General features: G+C 47.3%; 1 protein-coding gene across 2 annotated transcripts in view; it reads right to left on the bottom strand.

Annotated features, from left to right (window-relative positions):
- The window catches only part of OLFM1 (olfactomedin 1), a 77899-nt gene extending 64730 nt beyond the window's left edge, over nt 1–13169 (bottom strand). Inside the window, exon 1 of one of the 2 annotated variants that reach the window (XM_025183480.2) lies at nt 12761–13169. Coding sequence is in view for 1 of the 2 variants with exons in the window: in XM_006120754.3 (XP_006120816.1) it covers nt 12672–12767 (96 nt within the window). In the remaining variant the exon portion in view is untranslated. Of the gene's footprint in view, nt 1–12671 lie in introns of both variants that reach the window. The other variant, XM_006120754.3, reaches the window with a different exon arrangement.
- Nucleotides 13170–13672: the final 503 nt, after the last annotated feature.

The following is a 13672-nucleotide window of genomic DNA, read 5'->3' as shown; positions in this document are numbered from 1 at the left end:
AGCTCCCCCTTCTGCCTCAAGAGACTGCCGCCCAATGCATGTCTCCATTAGAGTGCAAGGGAGGTGAATGAACTTCCATCAATGTTCCCCCTATTTTTTTCCATCCAGGTGCAGAATACATTTTGTTCTGTGCACCGAGGCACGGGCAGATGTGCACCACCGGTAGAAACACACGCTGCTGGCTTTGGGTACGCTCCTAAGCAGCTGGGCAGCATCTGAATCTCTCCTGGATGCCCAAGCACTCAGCTTACAGGACTTCCGCCCATAGTCCTTCTGCTGAGCACCAAAACAGACACAAACGTACGACCTCACGCTGCTGTCTTTGTGTCCCACCCACCAGGGGAGGTCAGTGGTGCCCATGCCCTCAAAAGTCATTCAGTTGCCTACCTCCCACTGAATTCACTTGGCTTTGGAGGTCTCTGTTCCTTTGAGCCTAAGAGGTTAGGACTGCCTCGCCAGAGCCTGACTGCACTGCAGCAATAGAAATGTGCCCAGCTTCCTTTCCCCTATCACAGAGACTCCTATCTTACCTTGCGCCTCCCTATCCTGAAAGATCTCAAGCTACAGGACTACTTCTGCAGCGCCTCCTCACCCTGCATTTCCGCTGAGCTCAGCAAGAGTTTGGCGAAAGGTATGCATGATTGGTTCCAGGAGCAGCACTGAAATGCAGCCACTTCTGGGGCGAGGCACAACGTGCTGCACAATACACCCAGGGATGTTAAATTCTAGCCCTGAACACAGGACAATTCCTTGCACATGGAAAGTGCCGGGTGCATTCTACACTGAGTGTAGAGAGTAAAAGACCCTGAATGTTGCCGCAGAAAGAACAGGCTCTCGGTATTACATCTGAACAGAATAATCCCCCTTTACAGCCCTTTGCTTTGTACTAAATCTGTGTTTAGCAAAAGCTGCTCTTGACACTAAACCCAAAATCTCATAGCAAATGCCAATAGATCTCAGAAGTCTGCGCACCCGGTACAGCCGCATTACATTAACGGGAGTTTTGCAGTCATTTTTATAGGCCCAGAGATGAGGCTTGTATTAGGAACAATTAGCAGCATATCTTTTATGAGCAGGTTTCTTTGGCTATGTCTAGACTACGGGGTATCTCACCAAAACCCCGCTGCATCCAGGGAACACGTTTACTCTTCCGCTTGTTTTTTTTTGCGGAAGAGCAAACGTGCTCTTTTGGGGAGCCCTGTATACCTCGTTTCACGAGGCATAAGGGCTCCACCAAAAGAGGAGGCTTTTCCGCCATTTGGCCCTGTGATGGCACATTGGGGTCTCCCCACTCCTACACACCCGTAGTGGCATGAACAGACTCTGCCAGCTAGTAGGGTTGAGGGAGTTTATTGCTTCTCCCAGATACAGAACAGCACAGATGTAATCAGGAAACAGGAACTGGGGCCAGGGTACTTCAGGGCCCCCCTTTACATGGGGGGTGGCTGGGCCCTACAATCCCAGCCCCCCTCCCTAGCCCCATCTCCCCTTCTTTCCAGACAGAAACTAAAAACTCCTCCAGCCCTGCCCCCAGCCAGCAGTTGGACCCAATCTTCCTCCCTTTGTCTCTCTCCTTGGGAGACAACTGGTCCGACAGGTTGGGAGACCCTTGCCTAGTGACTCATCCACTGTCCTGCTGGGCCGTGCTACAAATAGCGGCCCATGGAGGTCACCCACTGCCCAAGCCCAGCAACCAGCAAGGCCCCCATACTACACCACAGGCCCCATCTAGACGGGGCCCTTAAGGTCAATATTAGGGTGTGAGTAGGGAACTATTTCCATAGGTCAGTAAAGAACGACTGTCAGGGTCTTTTTCCAATTAATAAATAAGTGCATCCCATTGTGGTGCATGTCGATTGCTTTATACTATCCTCATTCGCTCTGAATTAGTTCTGGCAAAGCACCTGCTTTAATCCATTTCTTCCTGGTCTTATCCTTCACACAAAGGGTGCGTCTACACTGCAGGGCTTAACTCGAAATAAGCGACACCAATTGAGCTACGTCACTTGCGTCGCTTGTTTCGAAATAGGGAACGTGTATACAGCACTTCTTTCGAAATGGAGCCCTCTACCTCCAACTGGAAGAGTGCTCCATCCCTAGCAGGAAAGCGGCCCTTGTTTTTCAGGATTTGGACACGGCCAGCCAAGTGTCGAAGCCAGGGGCAGATGACCGTTTTGCGGGGCTCCGGGCTGCATAATTCCGTGGGGCCCCCCCTTTGCCACGGCGCATGCGCAGCGACGCCGCAGCGCATGCGCGGGGCTTTCTGAAGCGCGGGGCCCGGGGCAGCCGCCCCATTCGCCCTGCCCTATATCCGCCCCTGGTCGAAGCTATTGACAAAGACTGGGGTAAGGCCCAGACATAGCTTTATACAGTTGATCAGGTCAAAAGACAACCCTATTAATAAGGTCTCCCCACATCTGAAATGGAACCGTAGGGTATTCATGGCGTTCTCCCAGTTGACCTATTGGCCGATAGCTCAGTATGCTCTTCGCTGGGACATGATGTCTGCCGTTGTTGACACACCTCAGACTTCCAGAGCTAGTAGCTGGGCCATAACAAGACTCTTATACCTTCTGTGAGGATGTACAGAGGAACCTATCATATGTGCTTACCTGTTGGGTTACAGTGTACAATAGAGACACAGGTCAGCCATGATTTTGTATCTGCATTTTCTGTGGTGGAATCTTGTCAGAGGCAGTGCATGCTGGGAAAATCTTCCTGGGCATGTGCACATAACACATAGGGCAGTGCATTCTGAGATACCTTGCTGCACAGAGTTGGCTGGCCAGTGGCTAAGCAGGTTTAGGGAGAGTGGCAGAGTGAAATAAGTCATCATCAGTGTGTAGGAAATGAAGCAGAGGCCGTTAGCCCAGAGAGGTGACAGCTGATGGTCTAGACCAGTGTATCTCAACCAGTGGTACGAGTACCCTTAAGGGTACTCAAAAGAAGTCTGGGGGGGTAATTGAGTTTTGGAGAAAATTGAATTTGGGTTTTAAGTTATAAAGCGCTTTATTATTTTTGTGCTTTTTATACCCCAAAATTTCATCGCCCACCCGGCTATGATTAAGTTGTTTAAACAAATGTGTTGCAATGGTAGAAAAAAAATGTGGGTGTCTGAAAACTGTAGGTACTGGGGGTACTTACAATTTTTTTTTAAAGGGGGTACTTTATAAAAAAAATGGTTGAGAAACACTGGTCTAGATGGTACTGCGTCCTGCCATGGGGGAGGGCGGGGGTGGACTCAACCTCTTGAGGTCCCTTCCAGTTCTAGTGTTCTATGATTTTATGATTTACTCCTCGTACAATGAGGGTTACAGGAGTCAGAGTAAGAAGTCCTCCAGCTTGACGGGATTTTGACACTGTTTCGAAATAACTGCCTGCTGTGTAGATGTGGACTAAGTTATTTTGGAATAGCACTAGTTATTGAGAAATAGTGTTGCAGTGTAGATGTACCCAAAGTCTCCCGTGAAAGTCACTTTCAAGTATAGGCTACTAACTTCACTAGAGCAAGGAGTTCAGAGACTCAGGCCTCCTGGGTTCTTCTCCCAGCCCTGAAAGGGGAATGAGGTCCAGTGGTGAGAAGATGCAGGAGACTGGCAGTCAGTATTCCTGGACTCTGCCTTGAGAGGGAAGTGATGTAGAATGGTTAGTGCAAGTAAGAGATTAGAAATCAGGATTCCTGGATTCTACTCCCAGTTGTCACTGATTTGCTGCATGACCTGGGACAAATCATATCCTTTTTGTTTACCTGCGCATCAAAAAACCCACTACATTGATACTTGCTTCCTGTGAGAGGAATACTTAATGTCATTGGCATTTACGGATCTCTCTAGGTGCCTCAGATGAAAGGGTGTCTGTAAAAACAAAGTGCTAACTTCTCCTTCCCAATGTTCCATGCACACCACTTGTCTCATGAACAGCTTAGCTTCATAATGATTAAATAACAAATCTGAGAAGAAAGAATTTCCTCTCCTTCCTCATCTCGGCATATCTATATAGGGTTGCCAGATGGTTTCAACAAAAATACTGGACACACTTGACATTACATCACAATCTACATTACACCTTATTTAGAAAATACCGGACATTTCTATTTTCTCATTTCTATTTTCTCAACTTGTTTCCCAAACAGAAAACTCAAATACCGGACTGTCCGGTTCAAAACCGGACACCTGGCAATCCTATATCTACAGCCACGTCAGTGCATGTCTCAAGCATTCACATGGCCTTATGGTTTATGATTTTATACAGGTTGAACCTCTCTAGTCCGGCATCCTCTGGACTTAAATGGTGCCAAACCAGAGAATTTGCCAAACTACGGGAGTCTATATTGTCCAGAAGCATTACCAACACTTCTACTGCTTACAGTAGGGCTACTCAACTTTGGAAGCTCTGGGGGCAACAATGATACCCACAGCACATGCTGAGGGTATGTGTAACCAACTTAAGTGTGGTTGCATATGCATGCAAATAAATATGCAAATATATGCAAATAGCTTCTTTCACACTGACGGGCATAAATACAAAGATTAAGGCAAGACTACACAACACGCAGGCCCCATTTAAGTCAGTTCTGCTGATATTAATAAAATGCAATATTGACCCGATTTCCACCCACATGACAGCACTTTTAATGAGCAATGACAGTCCAGGAATTTAACTACTAAAACGCATAACTACAGAAGACCATTATATTGACTCGCCGTTGTGGAGTGTGTTCCCAGTGGGGGCCACGTTCAAAGGATCCCACCCGTGGGCCGTATGTTGAGCCCCGCGTAAATCCAAACCGAACTGCAAGCCACAAACAAACGACCATGGGTCACATGCGGCTTGAGGGCCGCGTGTCGAGTAGCCCTGGCTTATTGGGCTGTTAGAAGACATTTAGGGGTAAATCCGAGCTAAATAACAGCACAGAACACTGAGAGCCAGGACTGGTGGCTGGAAACAAACTTTATGGGGCTGCGGGAAACTTGGCCACACCCATGATAAGTGAACATCTGGCTAACTAACAGCACGGATGTTGCCGGACCAGGCAGTGCTGGACTAGAGACGTTCAACCTGTAGTAGCAAACAAAAGCCACAACTAATCACTCATAACTGAGAATTCGCTTCCTCCATTATCAATGCCATTTTACAGGCCTCATCTACCTAATTCAGTCAGATGGTAATTAGTTCTGTATTACTTTACACAGTGGTGCTAGTAGTGATTACAAGGACTGATAACTTGAATAATAACTGTAACCAAAGGCTGACAATTACCTTTCTTTTTTATTGGTGAAAGCTGAAGTTAGTGAAATGAGACACTAATTGGTTTATGAAACGCAGCATCTGCCTCATGTTACAGGCTGCACGTTTCCAGCTTAGTTCATATAATCATAGAGCTGGAAGAGACCTCAGGAGGTCATCAAGTCCAGCCCCTTGCCCAAGGCAGGACCAATCCCAACTCAATCGACCCAACTAGGGCCTTGTCAAGCCGAGACTTAAAAACCTCTAGGGATGGAGATCCCACCACCTCCCTAGGGAACCCATTCCAGTGCTTCCCCACCCTCCTAGTGAAATAGTTTTTCCTAATATCCAACCTAAACCTCCTCCACTGTAACTTGAGCCCATTGCTCCTTGTTCTGCCATCTGTCACTACTGTGAACAGCCTCTCTCCATCCTCTTTGGAACCCCCCCTTCAGGAAGTTGAAGGCTGCTATCAAATCCCACCTCACTCTTCTCTTCTGCAGACTAAACAAACCCAAATTCCTTAGCCTCTCCTCACAGGTCATGTGTTCCAGCCCCCTAATCATCTTGGCTGCCCTCCGCTGGACCCTCTCCAATGCGTCCACATCCTTTCTGTTGTGGGGGCCCGGAACTGGACATGTGGAGCCATGTGGCTCCACAACAGAGAATGAAGTCCCTTAGCAAACAGCACAAATGTTGGAAAATCACCTTGACAGCTACATCTAGGCGAACACAATCTAAGGCAGTGATGGGCCACCTAGGCTAGGGAGTGGGTCGCATGAGTGGCCCCCTTTCAGCTCAGGGGGCTGCAAGATTGTTGTAACCAAGACGTTCTCCCGGGACAAGGGAGTTTTGTTACCTGCGTTTGGCATACCGAGAATTTGCGCTGGGTGCCGACGGAACTGTAGCAGTGCTGTGATTGGATGCAGAGGGAGTGCCCGGCTCTCTCAGTCAGTGTTGTGTGCCACCAGCCTGCACCTCACTGCACATGCCCTCGCTTTATGGGCATCTCACTTTAACAGTAGTGGTAGGAAAAAATGACATGAACAGCAATCTGGCACTGGGAAACAAAACGTCTCATGGCCCACTGGTTACCTACCACTGGTCTAAGGCCTCACATTAAAGTGAGTCTGAACTGAGCTGCACAGACATCAATCTGATAAAGACACACTGTCATCCTTCCCTGCTCTCTCGCAGAGCTACATCTAAACTACACCCCTCTGTCGGCAGCCGCTGCTTTTTTCCGAAACGGGGCTTTTTGGGAAAAAAACCCAGCAGGTTAGATGGGGCTTTTTTGTCAAAAATGCCCCATTTCGAAAGATCCCGTACTCCTCATTTTTTGACCCCATTATGCAAATGAAGCATGGGATATTTAAATCCCGCTTCATTTGCACTTTCGATATGTCTAATTTACACCCCTCTGCCGACAGATGAGTGTAGTTTAGACGTAGCCAAAAGTCTAAGAGTCCCATTTTGAACTAGAAAGCAATGAGTGGGATCCCAGGACTTGCCAGCTGTCTACACTGGCCGCTTGAATTTCCAGAAAAGCACTGACGATCTAATGTAAAATCATCAGTGCTCTTCCAGAAAAACTATGCTGCTCCCGTTTGGGCAAAAGTCTTTTTCCAGAAAACTGTTCTGGAAAAGGGCCAGTGTAGACAGCACAGTAGGGTTTTCCGCAAAAAAGCCCCGATTGCGAAAATGACGATCGGGGCTTTTTTGTGGAAAAGCGCGTCTAGATTGGCCACAGACGCTTTTCCGCAAAAAGTGCTTTTCCGGAAAAGCGTCCTGCCAATCTAGACGCGCTTTTCCGAAAATGCTTTTAACGGAAAACTTTTCTGTTAAAAGCATTTCCGGAAAATCATGCCAGTGTAGACGTAGCCATAGGGTATGTCTGGACTGCGTCCCTCTGTCCGCAGAGGGATGCAGATTAGGCAGGTCGACATTGCAAATGAGGTAGGGATTTAAATATCCCACACCTAATTTGCATAAAAATGGCCACCACATTTTGCCAAATCAGCACTTTGTCGGCAAAAAGCGGCAGTCTAGAGGGGGATCTGTCGAGAAAGCAAGCCTTTTTTGACAGATTCTGTAAACCTCCTTGCAGGAGACATAAGGGATCTGTCAAAAAAGGCTTTCTTTCTCGACAGATCCCCCTCTAGATTGACACTTTTTGCCGACAAAGTGCTGAGTCCTCAAAACGTGGTGGCCATTTTTATGCAAACTAGGCACGGAATATTTAAATCCCTGCCTCATTTGCAATGTCGACCTGCCTAATCTGCATCCCTCTGCCGACAGAGGGATGCAGTCTAGACATACCCATAATGATGGGGCTTTACAGACCCCTAAGAAGGGCACGCTTTTTCCCTGAGATAAAAATTGTAACCTAACACACCAGACATGCTATTTTGGAAATCAGTGGCAAAATTCCCTTCATAGGGAGTCTTAAATATTCTACACCTTCTCTGCCCCAAGGAACGTATATTTTTTTTCCCCTGTGGATTGAACTATTATGGGTGAAATAAATGTTGAAATGCCTCTTACCTCTTTATGTACCATCAAAAGTTCCAGGAAAAAAATCTATGGCAATTGCTTAACTATGGCATGGTGTAGTTTAGAGACCTGATTAAAGAGATGGAAAACATTACAAACCAGGACTAAACACGGTGGGGGAGAGAGGGTTTGTAATTGTGATTATAAGGGCATAAGAACAGCCATACTGGCTCAGACCAAAGGTTCATCCAGCCCTGCATCCTGTCTGCCGACAGCGGCCAATGCCAGATGCCCCAGAGGGAGGGAACACAACAGGTAATCCTCACGTGATCCCTCTCCTGTCACTCATTTCCAGACAAACAGAGGCTAGGGACACCATTCCTACCCATCCTGGCTAATAGCTATTGATGGCCTTAACCACCATGAATTGATCTAGCTCTTTTTTTGCAGAACTACGATCTCACACTTGTTTTCCATTAATCTAACTTTATTCGTTTTGATGACGTGCTTCTATAGCCATACCAGATCCTCAGGTGGTATAAATTGCCATAGCTTTGCTAAAGTCACCTGAGGATGTACCCTGTGATCTCTCTGGGGTTCCAAAGAAGCTGCCAAAGAAAGACAACACCCATTCTGAGTTCCAAAGAACTTTGACTAAACTTGCATGCATATAGGTAAGGTTGTCTTCCAATAGCAACAGGTACTAGAGAAAACCTTCTGGTGTAAACCCTCGAGGCACTGTTTAGTTGCAGCTGTAAAACCCAGTCTATTCAAATTCAACTGAAAGGTTCATCATTTCATGATTTGGATCACTAACCTGTAAAAATGGGAAGTGTGATTTAAGGACTTAGGCTAACTCTTATCCTTGGACTGCAATATAGGTTGAACCTCTCTAATCCGGCATCCTTAGAACCTGACTGGTGCCGAATTTGCCGAACCACGGTAGGTCAATATTTTCTAGCAGCATTACCAATACTACCATGGCTTACTAGGCTCTTAGAAAATATGCGGGGGCCAATTAGATCTTGGTAACTAATTGACCATTCATTATCAGTGGGAAATAGGTCAATGGAGGGATGATAGGAGTTACTATAGAGAACTTTCTGGGTGTCTGGCTGGTGAGTCTTGCCCACATGCTCAGGGTTTAGCTGATCGCCATATTTGGGGTCGGGAAGGAATTTTCCTCCAGGGTAGATTGGCAGAGGCCCTGGAGGTTTTTCGCCTTCCTCTGTAGCATGGGGTACAAATCACAGCTGGAGGATTCTCTGCATCTTGGGGTCTTCAAAATATTTGAAGGCTTCAATATCTGAGATATAGGTGAGAGGATTATTCTAGGAGGGGTGGGTGAGATTCTGTGGCCTGCATTGTGCAGGGGGTCAGACTAGATGATCATAATGGTCCCTTCTGACCTTAAAGTCTAGGAGTCTATGAGATCCAAAGAACAGCACAGAACATTGAGAGCCAGGACTAGAGTCTAGAAACAAACTTTACAGAACCATGAGAAACTTGGCCACACCCATGATAAGTGGACATCGGGCTAATAAACATCATGTCAGACCACGGATGTTGCTGGACCGGAAAGGGACGGACCGAAGAGTTTCAACCTGTGTTCTGAATATTTCCATATAGGACTCACTGAAATTAAAATGACAATACCATTGACGTCAAAAGGGATAAACATGTGGGGAATCAAAAGGAAAGCCGAAGTTCTGACAATGCCAACCCTTTGCAAGACAGGAGTTTGGCTCCCTCCTGTTATTTCAACATGGGCTCCCACTCCTGTTTAGCCAGGCCTTGATTCCAAAGCTGTGCTATTTCTTCTGGCTCAGTTTGCAGTGTCCTGCGTGCATCAGGAGAGAATTCAGGTTGAGAATCATAAATTCCTAGGGCTGGAAGAGACCTCAGGAGGTCACCGAGTCCAGCCCCCTGCCTCCTGCTCAGAAGCCAGCTGTGATTGGGACTTACTCGACAATTCAGCCCTGGTTTAGGGTTCTCAGATGTGATTAGTGGGTGAGTTTGGAAACTATTCTATCCCTTCCCAACTGGGGATGGTCACTCTTCTGTACACAGTGCAGGCTCAGTGGTTCACTGAAAGGAACACAATATGCTCCCCACATTACCATAGCAAAACCTGCTCTAGCACTCTGGATGTGGGATATTTGGGGAGCTGATATGAGTTCTTAAAGAGAAGGGGTGTGTGTGACAACAGCCATTGCCACCGAAAGCTGTCTGGTTAGAAGAAATCTTCCCTTAACCATGACCCTCCCCCCCCCTCCACATTGGGCTCCCTGATGGGGGCAGGGGAGAGTGGATCATGAGAAGGTGACTCCAGTGCATGTGACAGAGATGTTAATTTGGCACTGAATTAAACAGGGAAGGCACTGAACGGGGTGGTGTCAGGGATGAAAGGCAGATTCGGGGACTGCATCTGGCAGCTGGGCCATGGGAATGAGATGCAAAAACTCCAAAAGGGATTTGCAGAGGCGAACAATTCCGCAGCTCCGCTGGAGAGCTGGCTTCCTGTTCCCCTGGAAAGGGGGAGATGTGTGTGTGTGTGTGTGTGTGTGTGTGTGTGTGTGTGTGTGAGAGAGAGAGAGAGAGAGAGAGAGAGAGAGAGAGAGAGAATGGAGCTTTTCCTGATTTGCCAACTACAGGTGCTCGAGGTAGACAGTGAAAGCCAAGACGGTATTTTCTTTGTACATATTTTAGCTCTTCTTTTTGCTACAATCTAGTCAACGTGGCTACGTTTTTATTTGAAGTCAGTGAGCTAAATGCTGTTCTGGGATATCTCCCCCGAAGACAGCCAGGGATTAATTTGGCCCACAGCGTGGATTTCATTCCCCCAGGCTGAAGTTGGGACAGAAGCTAAGGCGGCCTTGCAGGAAAATGCCAAGGCAGAAGCAGTGGGGGCTGAAAGAGAGAAAGCAGCCATTAAGCAAAGGGGAGGAAAGAGTTGGATGAGGCCAAGAAATTCAAATTCCTCCCGTGCTGCCCTGGGAGCCACCAAGAAGGGAGAGAGGAGGGGAAATACCACTCAGGCTTGCAGAAGGGGCAGCCCAGGGTCGCTGGGAGGTACCATGCCAAAACAGAATTGCAGGGGTTTCCTTAGGGAGCCTTGTTTGGTTGTTTGGGGGCAATTCTTGTGCACTTCCCCCCTGCTCTGCCCACTTTGGTGCAGGCACATGAAGGTGAGCGAGGAAAGACCCTGCTGTAGATAGTCTCTCTCCTGTACCCAACTGATTTGTATCGGGCAGTCGCTTTAGCCAGAATTCCTTCCCAGCCCTTTCACTTTGCAGGCCACTTGGAATTATTTTTCATAAGCTTCCCCGCTTGCTCCCCACCCCCACCCCCACCAACGTGTGTAAGACTTTGCTTTGGAAAATTCTTCCTATCAGCAGCAGCTCAGACACATTCAAGAGCATCGGTGATGCGTGGTAGCACCCGGTAGCATCGCCGATCTGCCCCCACCGACATTCTAATTGCCAAACGGGGTGCCCCACATGCCCTCTCCAAGGCTCTGAGTGGCCCTCCCTGCGTCCGCTTCCCCTGCAGGCACCCTGCTCAGTAGGTCAAACATGCTTTATCCACTAAAACTCAGTATCCAGGGCAGTGACTTAGGAGATTGTTATTAGGGTTGGGTTTTTTTTTTTACGGGGGGAGAGTAATAATAAACATAAATTATCTAGGGTACAAGTCCACCTGCTAATTAGTACCATGCGCATATCCCAGAGGCTCTTGGATATTGTCCAGTCCTATTTAGTTATTGCTTCCAGGCAATATTACAATTATCCCCCCCCCCCCCACTGAGCATCGCCTTCTGATCACTGTTGCTCCTTTCTTGCCTAATAAAGAAAAAAAACAAAACCATCCTTGTTTCCAAAGACATGGAATGGACTTTTATTCTCACTCCCATTGAGAGCTCTTTTTGGCCCCTTCTAACTTAATAATAGGTGGGCTTGGAGAAAAGAAAGAAAGAAAGAAAGAAAGAAAGAAAGAAAGAAAGAAAGAAAGAAAGAAAGAAAGAAAGAAAGAAAGAAAGAAAGAAAGAAAGAAAGAAAGAAAGAAAGAAAAACTCCTAAGCATGTCACAGAGGGAAACATTTAAATGTCCCCCTAAATGAGGAAAGATTATACCACACCGGTCATTCGTCAATATAAAAGGGAGAGGGAATTAAACTGGAGTGATTGCAGGTGGAAATTGCATATTTTACAAAGGGAAATAGAACGCACACAAGTCGACAAACCAATCCCCAGCTTTCCAATAACAGAGTTTGCATTTCAAGCTATTTATATTATGGGATTTTAAGGATTTCACATAGCCCCTTCCCCTCAATTCCAGCCCATTTACCAGCAGAGAATTGCATTGAAACTGTGGCAACCTCATCTGTAATTGTAGACTTCCCAAAGCAGAACAAGGACTATATTTTTGAAAAAGCAGGGAAGGCTCAGGACCCCAGGGCGGTGAAAGGTTGTGGTAGATGTAGATGAGGATGAGGATGAATTCCCTTCCTCCCCTAGTGAAACAAAAGGCAGTCACATTACAGAGTCACCTTACCTGAATTTCAACTTTTAATGGGGGGGGAGGTTGAATTATTCAACCTCCCTACCCCATTCCAAAACTGGCTGCAAGCAAAATCTACAGCAGATCGGTGGGCACAAAGGCAGCCTTAAAAAAATCCCCCTTTAGTGAAGAGATCGCACTTAGACACACAGACACCTTCATCCCCCCCCCCCCTCCCCGCCCCACTCCAGCTTGCCTGCAACGCAGGAGAGGAATTTGATGAATGACCTCTATTGCATGCTCCAAACAGAAGGAAAGGGGAGGGATGCGGGGGGCGGAGGGGGGGGGGGAGTGAAATTGACAAAAAGATGCAATTACTCTAGTTTCTTTTGTGCTCAGCGGCTTTAGTAGAAAATGGCGTTGGGAGAAAGAGAGAGAAAGAAGAAACCTACTTGAGTTAGTTCTGTGCCCATCAAGAGGAGAAAGAAGAGGCTCAGAAGCTTGCTTGTAGGTTGCATCTCTCGCACACAGATCCAAGTACCTGGCATGCAGATTCCTCCCCTCTCCTCCTGGGTTCTTTGGGTTTGCTGCGTGGATCACCGACTCCCCTTGCTTGCTTTTGAGTCCTTCGGGCTTTTATTGTTGTTGTTGGTTTAATTCTTATTCTCTCAGTACCCCGAGGAGGCAATGCAAGAAATCTGCTTGGCACAGCCTTCACTTTGCATATTTATAGAGCTCGGGTCTCCTTTTCTCTCTCCCCGGCTCGCTCTTTTGTTGTTATTATTACACTATTCTTAGGAGGAGTAGTTAATGGCTCCCCGGATCGAAAGGCATTTGCGAGGAGGAATTCACCGGAGCACGAAATGATTATCTCTGCATTTGCCAAAAGTTTGCCTTGCAAAGGGGGGCTGATGGAGGGAGGACAGGGATTAAAAAAAAGGGGGGGGGATTGGAAGGCAGTGGCTACTAGCAGGGAGGGATGCTTGGAACAGGATGTGACATCAACAAAGGCGGGGGAAATTTAACTAGAGAAGGGAATGGGGGGGGGGTAGCATCAGGATCAAAAAGGAGGAGGGGTCAGATTTGGGGCTGGGGCAGGGTGGGGAAAGGAGACAACAGGGGGTGAGGAGCGAGATGGGAGGGTCCCTCCTCTGGAGAGAATTTGAGGCCCTGTTACAGCAGGGTCCAAAGGGAGAAACCACGGTGCATATCAGGAAGAGGCATCTCAAGGAACCGGCTGTTGTATTTTAAAGGCAAAGATGATTTTCCTTGAGGGGTATGTGTGGGGTGTGATTTCACACACACACACACACACACACACACACACACAATACAGGACTATGTAGCACTTTAAAGACTAACAAGATGGACTTCCTCTGGCCCACGAAAGCTCATCATCTAATAAACCATCTTGTTAGTCTTTAAAGTGCTACATAGTCCTGTCTTTTGTTTT

This window comes from Pelodiscus sinensis, chromosome 22 (genome assembly GCF_049634645.1).
Source record: "Pelodiscus sinensis isolate JC-2024 chromosome 22, ASM4963464v1, whole genome shotgun sequence".
In the NCBI taxonomy this organism is placed as follows: Eukaryota; Metazoa; Chordata; order Testudines; family Trionychidae; genus Pelodiscus; species Pelodiscus sinensis.
Note: the sequence above shows the minus strand (reverse complement) of the source record. Positions and strands in the feature narration are given on the sequence as shown.